At 33.4% G+C, this 18,272-nt stretch overlaps 1 protein-coding gene across 3 annotated transcripts in view; it reads right to left on the reverse strand.

Annotated features, from left to right (window-relative positions):
• LOC118181497 (la-related protein 1-like) overlaps window positions 1-18,272 on the reverse strand; it is a 133,607-nt gene that overhangs the window by 45,714 nt on the left and 69,621 nt on the right. For all 3 annotated transcript variants that reach the window (XM_085808350.1, XM_085808348.1, XM_085808349.1), the window contains 2 exons: window positions 12,667-12,779; window positions 9,181-9,382 (listed from right to left, as the gene is read on the reverse strand). In XM_085808350.1, the coding sequence (XP_085664476.1) occupies window positions 9,181-9,382; window positions 12,667-12,779 (315 nt within the window). The remainder of the gene's footprint in view (window positions 1-9,180; window positions 9,383-12,666; window positions 12,780-18,272) is intronic.

Below are 18,272 nucleotides of genomic sequence, written 5' to 3' on the forward strand. Positions count from 1 at the left end.
ATATATTCCACAGAATTGAAATTGTGTGCTTGTGTGTTGTATGCTCACCAGTATATATCGAAATAAGCTTTAGACACAAAAAGCCTTCATGACCCACACAAAGCTTCTTAAGACAGGAAGTGTCAAACATTTCCTGAAATGTAACCAGCGAAGGACAAGCAAATAGGCTGATGGTCAAAAGAGGGAGAGCATTGTGAAAGCCAAAAGAAGTTGATTTGGAGTTGTACATACTGCGATTCCTGCTAGTTAGGATTATACAGAATCATATTCAACTGAAGTTCTATAAGCTGATCAAACATCGCAAACAAACTTGTGAAACTCTTCTACCCCTACGAAACAAAAACATACATTTGCCAATACACCTGATTTCCAAATTTCCTTCAGATGAAATTCTACAGATGTTACCTGCTGGTCTAGCTTGCAGTTCAGTAAGAAAAATCTTGTTTCTTTACACATTTAGTAAAAGGATATGCTACCTTTGGAGATTAACCACTGTTATACGCATGTCAATGTCTTTTCCCTAGACGTCTGAAGCCGAGAAGGGAATTCAGTTAAATGCTACAGGCTCAGAGTATGTTTTTCTCATTTGAACTCGTGATTATTTCAGCATCATAACGTCCACTTCATTGATCATCCATTTCAATATTAATTTTTCTCTGATGAATTACTACTAAGCCTTTAATGTGTATATACATGAAGCTACTGCTCAAGTAAATAAATATAAAGCATACAACTTAGCTAAACATAATTTGCAATGGGATAAGATTAGCACATAGCATGTTAACATAAGGTAGTTTCATGTTTGATTTATGCTGATAAGAGTGTTGCAAGATGCTTCTCTAAAAAACATACACAAAAAGACGAAAGTTGAAAAATTCAGAGTTAAGAAGAGAGAGGGGGACAAAAAAAAAAACACATGCAAATTATTTAACTGTAAAGCTGCATACAATGAATCTGGAAATATTGGAAACTTAAAAAACAAGGTTTCTCCAACCCATTCTAAGTGACATTAATAAGTACCTATCATGCTGATTTTCTTACGGATCTGTTAACATGAAATAATGAAATTCATATATATATTCTTTGTTATTCTGATGCTTTTACTAAATATGCATACTATTTATCAGGGTTCATAAACAGGCTTGCATATGGAAGCACTTTTAACAAAATTAAGGACCTATCAGCAAATGGGAATTAAATAAATTAAAGCAATTATCTATGCCTGAACTTCAGTTCTGCAATACCATTTTTAAATTAAAAATGTATCTGCAAATAGGATGCATTACTATTAACCATAACCTACTATTTACTATAAAGAAAATTCGAGAATGGAGTGAACACTAAAATTTACCAAGCAATTACCATTAAATTTAATTTCTTGACACATTTATACTTTAATTTATAATAGTTCGACATATTTTAAAGATTAACTCATGAGCACACGTGCCGGGTATCTCGTACCCGGGGCATATTCTTTGTCTCTTATCTCCAAACCCTTTTCTTGGAAATGGCCGAAACCTTTTGTAGCTGAATTCAAGGTCACATTCCTGAAGCTGGGAAGTCAGTGTAGTGATTCTTCGAATACTTTTCTAGGAATTTTGACACCTGCACACCTTCCCGCGTCTCTCAGATTTTCGCTCTCACTTTCTTCGTTAGACAGCATGACGTGGCAACTAAGTTATAATGAAGAAATGGAAAGGTTGGGAATGCTAGAAAAACAGATGATTAATCATTTAGCAAAGAGGAGGAAGAATAAGTAGATGAAGAATACAACAGCAATCATAATTCATCAACAGACAGTGAAACAGACACTGAATTAGGTAGCGAAGTAGAAAATCAATCAAATGATGAAAATTATGTTGGTAAAAATGGTCTGATATCGAAGAAAAACAAATTTTGAACGAATGTTAGGACTAGTTCTAAAAACATTATCTTCAAAATTCCAGAAAATACTGGTTATTCGAAAGACGCATCAATACCATTGGATTCCTGGTCTCTGCTCATTTACCAAGACATGATAGAAATAATAGCTCAATGTACAAATATTTACACTGATTCCATTCAGGAACGGTTTGTACGCGAGCGCAATGCAAAGAAAATGGATGAACGTGAAATCAAAGCACTTTTGTATATATGTGGTGTTCACAAATTCTCTCAAGTCAATGTAAAAGATCTGTGGGCAACAGATGGAACTGAACTGGATATATTTCACAAAAAAAATGTCCTGCAAGTGATTCCTTTTAATACCAAGATGCCTTTGGTTTGATGATATTTGAGATTGTCCGAGCAGGAGAAATGTGGATAAACTTGCTCCCATAAGACAGTTTTTTAAAAAATTGATTGACAACTGTCAGAACGTCTACACTGTAGATGAATATAAAACCAATGATGAAAAATTAGAACCATTCAGAGGACGATGTTCATTTAGGCAATACCTGCCCAAAAAACCTGCTAAATATGGCATAAAAATATTTACACTGGTTGATTCCAGAGTGGATACGTGGAAAATAGAAATATATGCCGGCCAGCAGCCAAAGGGGCCATTTCAGTTTAATAACAATGCAAGCGCTACTGTAAAGTGTTTGACGGAACCACTGTACAATTCTGGGCGGAATTTGACTGTAGATAATTGATATATGGGATACCAACTATCACAGGACCTACTAAGGAAGAAAATAACTATAATCAGAACTGTGAGAAAGAATAAGACAAATTCTGCCGAATTGTCTAATGGAGAAAAGGGAAGCATTTCTTCAATATTTGGTTTCCAGAAAGAAACTACGATTGTTTCTTATGCACCAAAGAAAAACAGAAGTGTTGTTCTGCTCTCAACTATGCACAACAATAATAAAATTGACGAAACCACTGTACTAAAAAAGGCGGAGATTATTTTATTTTATAATCTAACCAAAAGAGCAGTAGATGTTGCAGATGAAATGGAAGCAGCATATTCTAGAGTATCGAAACGGTGGCCTGTGGTGATTTTTTTCCTCTATTTAAAAATGTTGCAGCAATTAATGCATGAATAATCTTACTTTCTACAAAAGAACCACCAACTCAGTTTAGAAACAGGCATTCTTTTCTCAAATTATTAGGACTGAAGTTAGTGGAAGATTACTCAAATCAATGGCTGCAGCAAATCATGCTCCCTTTGAAACTAAAAGAAAAAATACTTTCAGAAGATTGCAACATGGAACCACCATTTAAAAAGGTGAGAAACATTTACAGAAGATGCGCTGAGTGCCCTAAAAACAATGACAGAAAGACACGGTTTCTGTGTGAGAAATTAATATCAGTATTTGTATAGAACACATGTGTTCAATCTGCCAGAGATGTGCGAAATAACTGTAAGTTAAATACTTCATTTATTTTCATTTTTATGTTAATCCACATTTACACTCATATTTATATCATTAATGCAATTTAAAATGTGTTAATTGCTTTTGGGTATGACATAGCGTTCTCGTGTTCGTAATTTTGGCACACACGCTTGCGGGTTAATGACATTTTAAGTTTTACTAACAGCTTTGATTCTTCCTTTTAAGCCTCATTTCATCATGTACTCACTCAATCCAGAGGTTTATGCAGAATTTATATCAAACAACATATGTTAAAATGAGAAGTAAAACAATAATCAGCATGATCTAGACCAGAAGCCTGGGTGTTGCTAGCACTGCCGCTTCTCTGGAGAGAGCCGCAGATCAAAAAATATATGAGCGCCTAATGTTGGCACAGTTGTTAAATATTGATAGTTAGTTGTGCTTTCTCTGTCCAACCCAGTCAGCGCCACAGCCTCATTTTGAGTTTCACCCCACTTAGCACAGTAAACCCTTGCCAAACATGGAGGTTACATCATTAGCAAAACCATGTTCTACAAAATTGACTTTCTATGAAATAAATGTGCTGGATATAATTCAGATTAAGAAAGTATTTAGAATTTAAAAATATATATAACATTGTTAGTAATGCAATTCTAATTAAAAGGAAAAATAAAACAATGTTAGTTGAAATGATTTTTATTACTGCTTAATAAGTATATGATACAGTTATTTTCATAAAAGCTGGTAATTTTTGCTTTAGACAATGATGGATGGAAGTTTTTACAAAGTTTCGTGGCAAGAAGTGCAAAGGTGTTCAAGGCTATTCTTAAAATGTCATCTTTCTTCATTTGACTCAATCTCCATTACGAAATCAGTCATTTTTTAAAACATTTCCTGTACATTTTTTAAAAATTCGTTCAATTTCTTGTAATGTAAAGGTGATTTACTTTAATTATGAGTGCTTTCACCATCAGCTGGGGTTATAAGATCATCCAAGTCTTCATTCATTATTTTTTATTTACTAATTGTAGATTAACTTCCGAATGCACACAACAAATATATAAGCAAGATAGCTAAAATATAAAAATAATATAAAACCATGCTTTTATTAATTTGCACCAAAATATTTCTTTTCATTTAAAAGCCACAAATCTTTCAAGAATTACTGTAAGAGAAAGGAATACACAAGTGTAGAAAATGTTTCCAATCTCTCTCACATTTATTGCCCAAAACAATTTGTCAACTTTAAAGCATACATAAAATGTTCTAGAAACAAGTTTAATCTTCCCATTTAATCATGCCAAAATAAAAAAAAAATGGCTCTAATTTACTGTCATTAGAACTGATGAGCTTTCAGTTAGTGAATGACAGTTGATGAATTTTTCCCTCCTCTTCTATATCTGAAAATTCTTCACCACCTTCTCTTTTGTAACACCCCCTTTTTTTTACAATTTGTATATTTTCTTTTACTTCATTTTTAATCGATGGAAATCCTTTAAAATTCTTGACAACTTCTAGCCAGAGCTTATGCCAGCAGGCATACAGTTTTGATGAATGAACATTCAACTATGCTTGAATGAAATTCTAGTGTTGGACAAATTAAATGGAAACAACTAAGATAACACATATATGCAAGATCACATTCCATAAATCAGCCCTTGGCAAGGATTTATAGTGCACTGTAAAGTTCCAATAAGTCGGTGATGCATTAGAGGTGATAAGTGGTTTTGCATAATTTAAGTCTCCCTCATTGTAAGGGATCAAGTTTTATGTTAATATTTACATTTACTGTTGTATCTTGCTTCCACAGTAGGGATTAGGGAAAGGCAATAACATTAGGATGTAGAGACAATTTCTAAGGGGGAATAATGGGTTATATATAATTCAATATTTAATTAGATAGATACCCTTGGGTTCTTATATTTAAATGATTCCTATCAAACATTTTTTATTAAAAATAATAATTAAAAAAAGCACAATTTAAATTGCAATCTAAAAACATTTTATGGTTTAATACAATAAGTAATCACATATAATTTAGGACACTGGTTTTTAAAACATAGGAAAATTATGTAATAAAAGCTACAAAACACTTTTTTTGCAGCAACAACACACAAAGCATCGTCTCTTAAATTTGAAAAATGTTCAGATATTTTAGCTAATTTATATTAATTTCCTTCTACTTAGCATCTTTTCTAAGTTTACTCATATCAGTACACAAATCAGTGCTCCTACTAATCTCTGCTTGATCACCAACTTTAATGTTTCAACATACCTTTGAAGAAAAATTCCCTTCCCTTTATGTAATCAATTTCTTCCTTAATAAGTCTCTCCATTTTAAAAATTAAAGGTTTTTATTGTTAAAAAAAACTATGTACTTAGAAACATATAGAAGAAGCTGCTAATTTTCTTTAAACACACAACATGCAGATACATTTCGCCACAGACTGATAATGTACAGAGAGTTTTCTTGTGATTTTTTTGAGAGTCTGACCATTCAGTAAAATTGCAATAAATTGTTGTCTACTTTTTTTCTGAACAAAACCCTTTTTTAATTTTACATTTAAATATACGCCTTACAATTATGTTAATAAAATACAGAATAGCAAAATGGAAAAAAAAAAAAAATTGAGTATTATGCTGTTGCTACATATCTGTTTTTGAAAGGTAACATGCCTACGCAGATTAAAGAGAAGTTGAACTTGAAAACAGTGAACGGGGACTCTGCACCGTCATTTACTACTGTGAAATTTTGGGCAGCTGAAATTAAAAGTGTCCATTTCAGCTTGGATGACAATGAAGTTCAGAAGGGCCAAAAACTGCAGCCAGTGATAAAAACATCGCTAAACTCCACCAAATGGTGATAGACAATTATCGAATCAAGGTTAGAGAGATAGCAGAGGCTATTAGCATGTCCAAAGAATGAGTTTGCCACATATTGAACCAAGATTTTGGTATGCACAAGCTGGCTGCACACTGGGTGCCGTATTTGCTCATTTTGGACTGAAAACATGTCCAAATGAACATTTGCACCATTCTGTTGGTGCTATAAATCGGAGTTTTTTCGACTATTAATCACCGTAGATGAAAACTGGATTCATCATTACAGCCCAGAAACAAATGCACAGTCAAAACAGTGAACTGCAAAGAAAGAATCAGCTCTGAAAATGGCAAAAACTGTTCTTTCTGCTGGGGATTTTCTTGAAAAGGGGAAAACATTACCGGGCCATGCTATGTAACATTACTTAACAAGTTGAAGGTATAAATTACGGGAAAACGGCCACATTTGCAAAAGAAAAAAAAAATTTAGTTTCACCAAGACAATGCTGCATCTCGCACGTCAGCGGTTGCAATAGCAAAAATCCATGAAATTACTATTTGAACTGCTTGACCACCCACCCTATTCGCCAGACCTGGCACCAAATGACGTTTTTTTTTTTTGTTCCCTAAGCTAAAAGACGCACTTGGAGGAAACAAAATTTCGTCAAATGACCAGACTCTACAGAGAAGAATTCCACGTATTATTTGGTTGGGTTGAAAGAATGGAAGAATTGCTTAAGAAATGTGTAGACTTATGTAAAAAAATAAAGGTAATTTTGGAAAACAAATATATATTTTCTTTGTTAGGTCGGAAACTTTTCAGACAGCCCTCGTACATAGCTAATTGCTTTCCCCACTTTACTGTTTCATGCAAAATACTATAGTATCACAAATACTGATTAGCTTGATCTACTCCTTTCACGTACTAGTTGATCAAATTATTTGCTTTTTAATTTTTTGTTTTCTTGCATGCTCAACATGATGGTTTTCCTTCATATTTGCCAAATGGATTAAAGAGATGAGACTTGCTTCTTTCTTTGATTGCCATTCAGACACTCTGGTACACCTCTGTTTTACCTGATGGTTCTACAAACTGTACTCTTTTTTTGTAAAAGAGCTTCTGTGTTACCAATGCTAACGCAGAAATTATCCATATACAAATGGTGCCAGATGTCAGTATATCGCAAAACTACTGTGTATATTATTTCGATCAACTGTAATCCTTGAGTTGGATAAACAGGAAAATTGCAAATATAATCCGTGTTGTTTAAGATGATATTCTTACGAGTATGATGTATTTTACAAGTTTTTCAGGTAATGTAAACTCGAGCACTGCTTCGAGAAAATAATTATCCTCTTGTAGTACTTATGCCTTCAGCTAATGATTCTTGTAGCTTTGGTTTATAAATGTTACATATTTTTCAAACAAATAATTTAGTGTAGGCAAAGATTTGAATAATCGATCTGATTTGTGTGTGACGTCTTTATGGTTATTGAAATGCCATCGATATTTGCCGAAACCTATCCTTGATATTGTTTTTGAAAAATATGCTGTATTTGGAAAGGGATTAGATGACCAACAATCGTCTTGTGTGTCTTTATGAATTTGTCCCATGAAAATAATGAGTACTAAAAATCCCCACCTCCGGAACCATATGATCCTCCGGATGATTCTTTTGAATTGTCACTTTTTAATTTTTTTATTTACACAAAAATTCCTTTTTATACACGCTTGTTCACATGACAAGATTAGAGCCATTTTTGCAACTTTCCAGGCTTGTGTTCAGTGAAAAGAGAAAACATAGGGAAGATAAGAGAAAGTCTTCTTAGATGAAAAGCAAAAAATTTACTTTCACTGTTCTTCCCCCCCCCAAAAAAAAATTCAACCAAAACTTCCAGTAAAACATGTCCATCACATCATGTGTTAGTACCATGAAGACATTTTGCATTTTGTCACATTTTTTCTGGAACTGTGAGGCTTGCTTTCAAATCTCTAAATTTTCTGAGGTGCAAGTTCTAAAATTCGGGGAAAAAAAAAAAAAAACCCATCAACTCTGTAAGAGCAAAATGGCAGAAGATTTTTGGGGAGGAAAAAAGAGAAAAGAAAATTATAAAGTGATATTTTTAAAGGAAAAAAAACTGATACACATTTGAATATTCTGAAACAAGTACACAAGAATTAAAAAAAATATCAAGAAAAAATATAAAATATGATGAACGAAATTTATTAAAAAATAATTACAATAGCTTTTTTGCATTTGTTATAAAGTGTTTCATAGCATGCATTAGCTTGTTTCATTTTTCAGAATCAAGTATTTCTAAGTAGCCGAAATAAAAAGTAGCAAAATTTTAAGATATGACAGAGGAAAATATAAAGCTTCATTTTAATGTTATTTATTAAATATATTTTTAATACATTATCTTTATTTTAATGATATTTATCAACTGCATTACATTTGTAAAAAAAAAAAAAAAAATCGCAAATCTTCAAATCAAAAATTTTGAACACAAATTTATCTCACAACTATCTGTTGATAAGTTATCAAATTTAGTATCACATAAAAAATTATTTTTATTAAATTTAAAATGGAAAAAGCTGTTTTTGATGCTATATTTTATGGACACTTCATTAGAAAAAAAGAAATTTTGAAATGTTAATGTTTCAATCAAAATAGGGCCTTGTGCCTAAAAACTTGGGTGTGTCACTATTTACATTAGAAGTAGTATAAATGACAACCGATCAAATGCATATTCGTCAATCAAATTACCTAAAAATATTCCTTTAAAATGTAAATTCACACAGCAGCCATAAAAAACAAATATCAGATGAGTCCAACCTTATATCAGACATTTTTACTGGTTTTGGCTAAAATTATAGACTTTTAAATACCAAAAATTGCTTCAGAAAAAAACCAAGGGCTTTTAACAATTGTACAAACCTTATTTACATAATACTGAAGGAGATTAAGATGTGTTTCAATTAAAGTTAAAAAGAAAAACTAACTACAAACAAAATATTATACAGAAGAATATAACTTACATCAGACTGATATCTGCCCATCAGATCTTGTTCATAATAATGCAGACCATCGTTTATAGTAGATGCCATTTCTTGGCTCATAACATATGGAGTCCAGTTTGGTTTATTTCCACGATCGTGTTTACGATTCCCAGCACTCTGTGTTACAATAATGAGTTTGTTGACATCTTGGTCACTTAGTTCATAATTAGATTTCTTGGACCTGAAATGAACACTTTATATCAAACAAAAATTGATAACTTTTTACACTGAATATCATATTTCTTACAAAACTATCAGATTATTTAGAAGGTTTATGGACTTTAAGGTTATTCCACACTGTTTATAACCATTTCTATTGCAATGTATTAAAAACGTAAGTGTTACACTTTTTGAATAGAACTTACTGAAACTGAATGAGGCAAAAAGAATTCACTGATCTACTTTTCATACAGTTTGAACAGATTGGATGATGAAATTAACAACTTGTACCATGAAGAAGCCGTAAAGTGCCCAAACACTTGTTATATACAGTGTGTTTTTGAATTCAACCAACAAATTCAGAGGGATGATAGGCATCAAAAGTGGGGAAAATTACCACAGAACATACAGGTTACAACTGTGCTCTAAAACATTTAGTGGATAAAAATTCAAAAAATAGACATTGAGAGGACAATAAGCCTGACAAAGAGAGTGGCCAGAGAAATGTGAGGGTAAGGAGCACTGCTTCGAGAAGAGGAAACCTTTTAATATGCAAATTTCTAATGCATACGGGGAAAACAAAAGCAGCAGTTGAGAAGAAATATTCTCATACAGACATTACCTATGCATATGGGGGAAGTAAAAACAGTACATGCAGACATGCATCAGATTTATCGCTCAGCAAGCGACAATAGATGACTAGCACAGAGGATGTGGTGCCAAGAGCAATATCCAAGGAGGCATTGCTTGCACCATACTACCTTCACAAACATTGATGAATGGCTACACCTTCCAAACAATAAGACATAAATGCAGGGCAAGAATGCAGTGTGCGCACATTTGAAACAGAAAACCGAGTATTGCAATGATTTGCCATTTCCCCGTCGAGCAGTACACAATCTGTTCCAGCTAAACTGAGTCTTTGTCATAAAATGATGTGGAAGGTTCTGCCAGCAGAAAACGTACCCCTTCTACATGCAAAAGGTTCAACTCCCAGGTGATCCCAACTATTCTCTTTGGGTAGAGTTCATACAATTGATGCCAAACAGAATGGTTCCCAGTTTCCCACCTGTTTTATTCTCGGTTGAAGCCTACTTTATTAGAAAAGGTGTGGTCAACATGCACAATGTGGATATGGTTCATCCGAAAATGCCCACAGCACTGTCTCGTCAAAAGTTTGTAATTATCATCTGGGCAGGGATTCTTGGAGATCATCTGTTGGGACTGTGTACCTTCTGCCCAGACACCTCAATGGTGCAAATTACATTATTTCTCTACAGCACATCCTTCTGAATCTGATGCAGAGAATACCGGCAACTGTGCTCTAAAACATGTGTTTTGTACATGATGATGCACCAGTCAGTTTTGTGATTGTGTTGCATAACCACCTACATGCTAATGCTACATATTCCGCTATATATGCTACATAGTGGATCTATTGCTTGGCTTTCATGCTACCCAGACCTCAATCTGTTAGGTTTTTTCTTCTGGGGCCACCTGAAATCAATTGTTTATCTGATGCCTGCAGATACACAGGAGGACCTGACAGCACAGCTCTCTTTGCTTCAGCAGACATCACCAGTATAACAGGTATGTTTGAATGTATCTGGCAATCCACTGTCTGTCAGCATCAGCTATGCAATGAACCTCACAGGTGCAATTTCGAACAATTTCTATTAAACTGTCTATCGTCCGCTTTCTGATGGTGCACTGGGATGTACTGTAGTCCTGCCTTATGTTAAATAAATGTTTTTCTACTTATCATTAGCCACTTTTGTTCCATTCGACATCAAGCCCTTCACAATTATTTTTGCGATTTTCTAACACTAAATGTGATTTGCTAGCCCGTGTTATATGGCAATTTTTCATTCTCTTGATACCTACTATCAACCCTTTGAACATGTTGCTGCTTTTGAATTCAGAAACACCCTGTATATTTCAACTTGTTTCAAAACAGAAATAAATTACAAAAGCAACTTAAACAATACAATGATTGAGTTTTAATACTGTGAAGAACAGATGAATGAAACTTGCAAGATTAATTCAAATATAAAGCTAGATACAGACTCAAAATAAAAAATACATTATTTAATAAATAAAATATTATTATACATTCAACTACACTCATGTACATAAATTAAAGGATAAAGCAGTTCTAGCAAATAAAAGTTGAGAAACGAAACCTATGAGACTTATTCATAAAGCCCATATTATGCAAAAGATAAAGAACAAAGAAGATGATTTATGTATGATACCATTCATGAAAACTACGCTTTTTGCTACCAGAAGTAATTGCAAAAAATATCTCCCTTATAAAAACTTAACATTATATGGTTGGTATGCCTCCCAGACGATGTAATACAGTCCGTACTACGTCTAGGCATGCTCAGTATCAAACTATCAAGCTGATTTTGGTGAAGATTTCTCCACTCAGCAAGCAATGCTCTCCGAAAGTTCCAGTATACATGTAGGACATACTTGATGGGCTGCAATTCATCAGCCTAGCATATCCCACAAATGCTCTATTGGATTCAAGTCAGGTGAGCTTGTTTTTTTTCTTTCTTTCTCTATATCCCTTTGTCACATCCCTTAGAAAAAAACGATACTGGTACAGCATTTCTGCAAGGCTGAAACATTAAAATTACCCTGAAAATTTCAGTGAGTGAGAGATTTGCAATGCCATTATAGAGCTTGCAATGCTATTAAGACATATACATTGCCACCAAACAATGTGATTTAGCACCAATAATGGATAAGCATGACATCACAACACAACCATAAAAAGTTCCAATTATTTTTCCCTTGCATTTTGAAAAAAAAAAAAAAAAATATATTTCGGACTACACAAAAGTGGATGGAGTAATTTTGAAGTTACTGTATCTAGGCATTAAAAAAGCCACAATATGCGACCTAGAAAGTGGAAAAAATGGCAATGTAACACGAAAAATTATGTTAAGCAATTTATGTTATTTTATGCTATATTCATAATTTGTGTTTATTTATTATCTAATTAAATAGTTCTGTTCATTTAAACTTCCACTGAAACGATTGGTGACATCTCTGCTAACTTTCATGTTTGGTGGGATTTCATAATAATTGAAATACGTTAACCTTTTATGAGTGAAGTGTATTGTGCCTCCACTCCCCATAATTTTAGGGCTAAAAAAAAATTATAACTGATAATATATTGGGATGCTACCACATTAAAGATTTCAAGTAAGAAAATTTATACAGCACATCAAGCATTAAAAGTGCAAATTATAAAACAATTAAAAAAATACACAACAGAGACATCAAAATACATACTCTGCAGCCGGATCACCATCTCTTTTATCAAAAGTTTCATTATTCAATTCTTCATCAAATTTGAATTCCAATTCGTCCATTTCAGAAGACTTAAAATTTTCTTCTTTGATTCCCTGAAATTGAGTTTCCAATTTATATGCATTTCAAATGCATAAATCATTTGAAACTTATGCAAAAAATTAAATAAGATATAATTCCATAATTGCATTAAAAGCATGTTAATGAGAATACACAGTGTCCTCCAATAATATGGCTTCATCTGAAAATAACAAGATGGTGATAGTTTAGTTGTATTTGGCGATTTCTACCTACATAAATGATCTGCATAAAGAAGCACTACAGGAATAAGTATTGCCTATAGTAAACCAGCTATAAAAATATGGCATGAATATTAACCCTGCAGTTTCAAAATTTTTTCATGTATGGGCACATAGATAATACGCCATCCATACTGATTTCAATATTCAAAACTATTGCACAATAAAACAAATCTTGCTGATCAATTAAATCCTTTAGATGCAAATAAGAGCTAACCATTTGGAACCAAAATATGAAAATTAGTCTGCTTAACAACAGCTTGGAGGTATGCAGTCAGATGCGTTTCATGGACAGTCCAAGTGGGAGAAGACTACTTCCATTGACATGTTCACCTACTGGGTTATCTTTTCTAGTGAAGGACTATCTCCTAAGCTTTGCTTGCTATTCAGGTTTTAGAAGTTGTCTGTACTGTTCAGCACGAAAGGTAATACACATCATTCACATCCTTGATAGTAATGAGATTTTGGCGAAAGGTGTGACATTTCCATGAAGTTTTCTATTTAGGTGGCAGTTTCTATTTAGCATCCTTTTTGTTTATTATTCTGTACATTTTCTTTCTTTATAGAATTTACATTGGTACATCCCCCCTTTTTTTACGCACATACAGAGGTGTAGGTGACTGTTGACCTAGTAATGGTTTGGTAATAATCATATAGCTCATGTTGTGTTGCAGTTGGGTATTACTTATTATTTTTCTAGCTCTTGCATATCCAGTTTCATAAGGATCTTGAAAAAAACTGTTCGATTTCAATTGCAGCTTACCCACAGTGGTTTATCACTGTAATTTTCACTACCATGGCCAACCACACGAGATGCCACAACACGGTCTTTTGGTATGGCCAAAATGGTGGGACACTGGGTTCGGAATATATGGTCTAATGAAACAAGTACCCACTTTTATGCTTTTTGGCAGATCAGAATGAGTTGAAGGTCAGGATGATTTGTTTTGTTGTTCATCAGCTGACTTTTTGCATTTGATTCAATGGACAGCAATACATTCAGATCTGACAATTTGGTTGGTATTTCATCCTTTGTAACATACAGAAAAGCAAGTTCTGATCCCCAAGTGAGAAATTGAGGATTTAAGTCCAAAAACTGTAATGGAACCATATCATTTTAAGGTAAGAGGGCTTTAGAAATCATTGTTTCCAAATCAGGTCAACTGAACAAGGTTTTTTTTACTTGTTCAGGTTCTTCCATACAAGTCCGTATATACTTTTAACCCTTTCGCGTCTAATGGGTTATATATATATATCCCAAGGTAAAATAAAATTCAAAAGGGATGTACATTTATAACAGAGTGCAAGTCTACATCCCACTCAAGTACTGGACTTTGACTAAAGGTTTCTGGCCAATTTCAGCCTGCTCTTTGACTCGGTCTACATCCAGCAACAAAGCAAATGTGTCCTAACATATACCTGCGAGTCTCTATTGTTTTTTGATGCTTTCCTTACTGTAAAACAGCGGCTGAAAGTGCAACTTACTTTTATGAAACTGCTAATATATTTTGATTCTCTTTTCTTCTGAAAAAATTTCAACCTGGGACATATATGTCCCTCTTGAATTCTTATTGGGGATAAATGCGCCACAGATGGTTTTTGTTGTTTGTGTGCTCAAAAATATGCATATGTATACATTTATTTTCAAAAAGAGGAAGCCAGACAACAGAGAACTATAAAAGATTGCTGATCATTTTTGGGATGAGTCTGAATATGATGTAGATACATTTCAAGATAGCGGTTCCAAATATGCTCCTTCCACCACATATGACTTCAGAATCCAATATGGATGAAAGTAACTTTCTTCAGGAGAATATGGAAAGCTCAAGCAGTGATCATACAAAATATCAAACCAGAAACTGATGGTGGGACATTTATGTCCCACACGAATTTTTTGAAAATGTAAAATCCAAAAAGTAAAGAAAATTGTTCTTGCACACTTGTGTTGTCATTTATTATTTAATTAAAAAAAATTATAAATAAAAAAGGTGACATGAAAGGGTTAAACACAGAACAATCACATTTTTTTTTTTTTTTTCAAATCAACTGATGGACTTATTTTGGGGGGGGGGAAAGACAGAGGAGACTGGTTCAGTACACTTTCTACTAGTCCTACTCTTAGTATCTCAGTCTGCTTAGTTTTGAAATTAGTTTTAGGATACATAATGAGAAGATACAAAAAAGTCGGACCTGTCGAGCAGACCCACCAACAAGGCAATACAGATCTAGTGCCACAGTTAGCAAAGGCAATGTGCTCACTAAAGCTTTCCTAGAAGCAGAAACTCTCAGTTTATCAACAAGCAACTGACACTAAGAAATAATGAACCAATTAACACTAGCAACACCAGACAAATACCACCCATATCTATATTAGGTAGAGGACAAAGCACCAAGTTAGGTATAGTACCTCCCACTTCCAACTATCAAGATCTTCCTTTAAAGTTTTGCGATTCTCCACACACAGCAAACGCAAAGGCAGTTTTCTCTCCATGAGAAGCTAGAGAGAAAAAAAAAGGCTTGTAACAGCACTTCACCTTAAGCTGCAACCTCCCAAAAGGCTATACAGAGAGGTAGTGATCTCGTGCTCACAAAGGTGATCCCATGAGGCATCTGTTTCCTCCACATATCTTCTAAAGTAAGGATGAGCAGTAAATTTCTAAAACTATACAAACAAGAAAGTAACAAATGGATGTAATTTTGAAGTGGTATTATTGCTTCCATATATAAAAGGGTAAAAATGTGTTATTTTACTGCCAACCAAGATTTATTTTTCACATCTACTTCTATACCAAACAGTCAATTTTGTCTGAGCAATTGAGTATTTCTTAGGAATTTTGTAACCAGAAAAATTTATGCTGATCTGCACACATCTACATACCTGCATGATATTAACATTTTTTTATTTTTTTAAAAACAGGTAGTCAGAAAATGCAAACGATTTTAGATGCTGGAAATAACATTAATATGCAAAAATAATGAAATAAAACTGAACCAATCACATGAAATATGCTGCAAATCGGGTTTTTGAAAATGCAGTTGAAAATCGGATCACCTAAATCAGAAGACATGGCAAATCAGCACAATAATTCTTCTGAAAGGGATAATCTAAATTCAGATAAATTACTAACTGCAAGGCATGGAGAGTAAAATGACACATCAGGTGTCTCCTGGTTCTTATTGGACAGCTGGTAGCTTAGCTTGCCTATTGCATACGCATTTAATATCATATATATCTCAAATATAAAATACAGCTTTTCTTCTGAAGTCTAATGACACTAAGCATGGTTGCAAATCCTAGGCTGAAACCAGATACATACTAATCTGTTAGCCATTAAAACACAACACCAAGAATACGAGGGGGGGGGGACTACTTTACCAATAACTTGCATGATAGAAATGAAGTGTTCAGATTGTCTGGAAACACAGAAAATACAATGATGAGAATCACACGTACACATCATGAGCAACAAAAACTATTGATGGAATGAATTAGACTCCATAGCAACTTTGAATATTGCAGTGTATCATCATGCTTCAGCATTTCATTGGAGTTTATTCCCTTAATTTCCCTTAATTATTCCCTTAATGGACACAGTTATTTCCCTTAATGGACACAGAGGACAAAAGAAAAAATGCTATCTATTGAGTAAATGTTAAGAGATTGGATGTAACACAAAATATCACTAGTTATTTCTTTTCATTACAAGTTAATTTCCTTTTATAATGCTAATAACAAATACTTTGCTTTAACCAGTTCATGATTGGCAGCTGTATCACATAATCACTCTCTTGGAATGGCCCACTGACCGGATGCATTGTCTTGTAGTGACAGGCAACTCGCTTCGCTAAGCCTAACTTTGGGAAAAATTCACATAAATTTGTTGTCCAATTGTTCCAATTTTTGGTGCATTATAAGAGGAACACTCAGGTAGTTATCAGAATGAATTTAGAAACTATTCTTATATTCTTCTTAAAAATTTTATCATTTTTAGAGTACAATGTAATTTTTACTTAAACACATATTGTAAAAACATCAAATTGTGGATTGCATTTAATCCAACACATTAATAAAAATAAAAATTGTTAATAATCTCTTATAAAACTAGCACTAACTTCCCTCAAATGAATATGTTCATGTTAAAATTGCTATACTATCACTTCCCAATTTTGCACAAATATCATCATCATCGATGTTGAGAAAAAGACTTATTTATGATTCGTATATACTCTTACATTAAATACCATTTCTATTTTGCCATTTAGATGTAAAAGTATTTCTCTAAACCATACAAAATATCTGTCTTAACACTAAAAAATCCAACAAAAAAAAATTTCTCAAAAATGATACATCAAACCCGCTATATCAGCAAAGGGGGGGGGAAGGAATAAAGCATTGATAACACATTCATTTGTTTATATCAACTGACCCAGTTAAAAACCAATACATCCAGGGTTCGTACACATTTCTTCACCTGGACATTAAGTACTTTTAAGGACCATTAATGAAAAAAAATTAAGGACCTATGAGCAAATGGGAACTGAATAAATTCAATTAAAAATATTATTCTATGCCTGAATTTCACTTTTGTAATAATATCCTAAAAATAAAATAGATCTTTAAGTAGTATGCATTATTACTGAACATAATTATTAAGTTTGAGAATAAAATAAACTCCATGCAGTTTACAAAGTAGCATTAAATATTTTACACTTATAATGGGTTGGACATATTTGAAAGAAGATATGTGACATTTACGTTTTACTAACAGTTTAGCTATATGCTGATTTTTTTTTATGTCTCATTTTGTCACATACTTGGTCAGTCTAGAGCAGAGGTTCTGAACCGGTGGTACGCAAGAAAAAATAGGTGGTACACAAACAAGCAAAGTATTTTGAACTATTTATTTCAAAAATTAAAACACCAACATCTTGATTGAGTTTTTTCCTCAAATACTTATAAATTTAAGTGACCTGAGCTTTGTTTAAGAGTGGTGGTGGTAGCAGTACTCTGCAGTGGTGGTACCAAAGGTTTTCAATTTTAGTTTACATGGTACACATTAGTCAAAAGGTTGAGAACCACTGGTCTAGAGGTTTAGTAAAAAGCAGGTAGATTTTATGTCAAACGGCATAGATTAAAATGAGAAGCAAGATCATAATCAGCATCATTCATAACAAAAGATTGAATGTTATCACCGCTGCTGCTTGTCTAGAGAGAGACCTGCTAATTAGAACAAACCTAAAACACCTGATGTAAGCACGGTTGGCAAGTGCTGAAAGTTAGCCAGGCTC

Source organism: Stegodyphus dumicola, chromosome X1 (genome assembly GCF_044657685.1).
Source record: "Stegodyphus dumicola isolate Sdum_Otavi_A_Nest chromosome X1, ASM4465768v1".
Lineage (NCBI taxonomy): Eukaryota > Metazoa > Arthropoda > Arachnida > Araneae > Eresidae > Stegodyphus > Stegodyphus dumicola.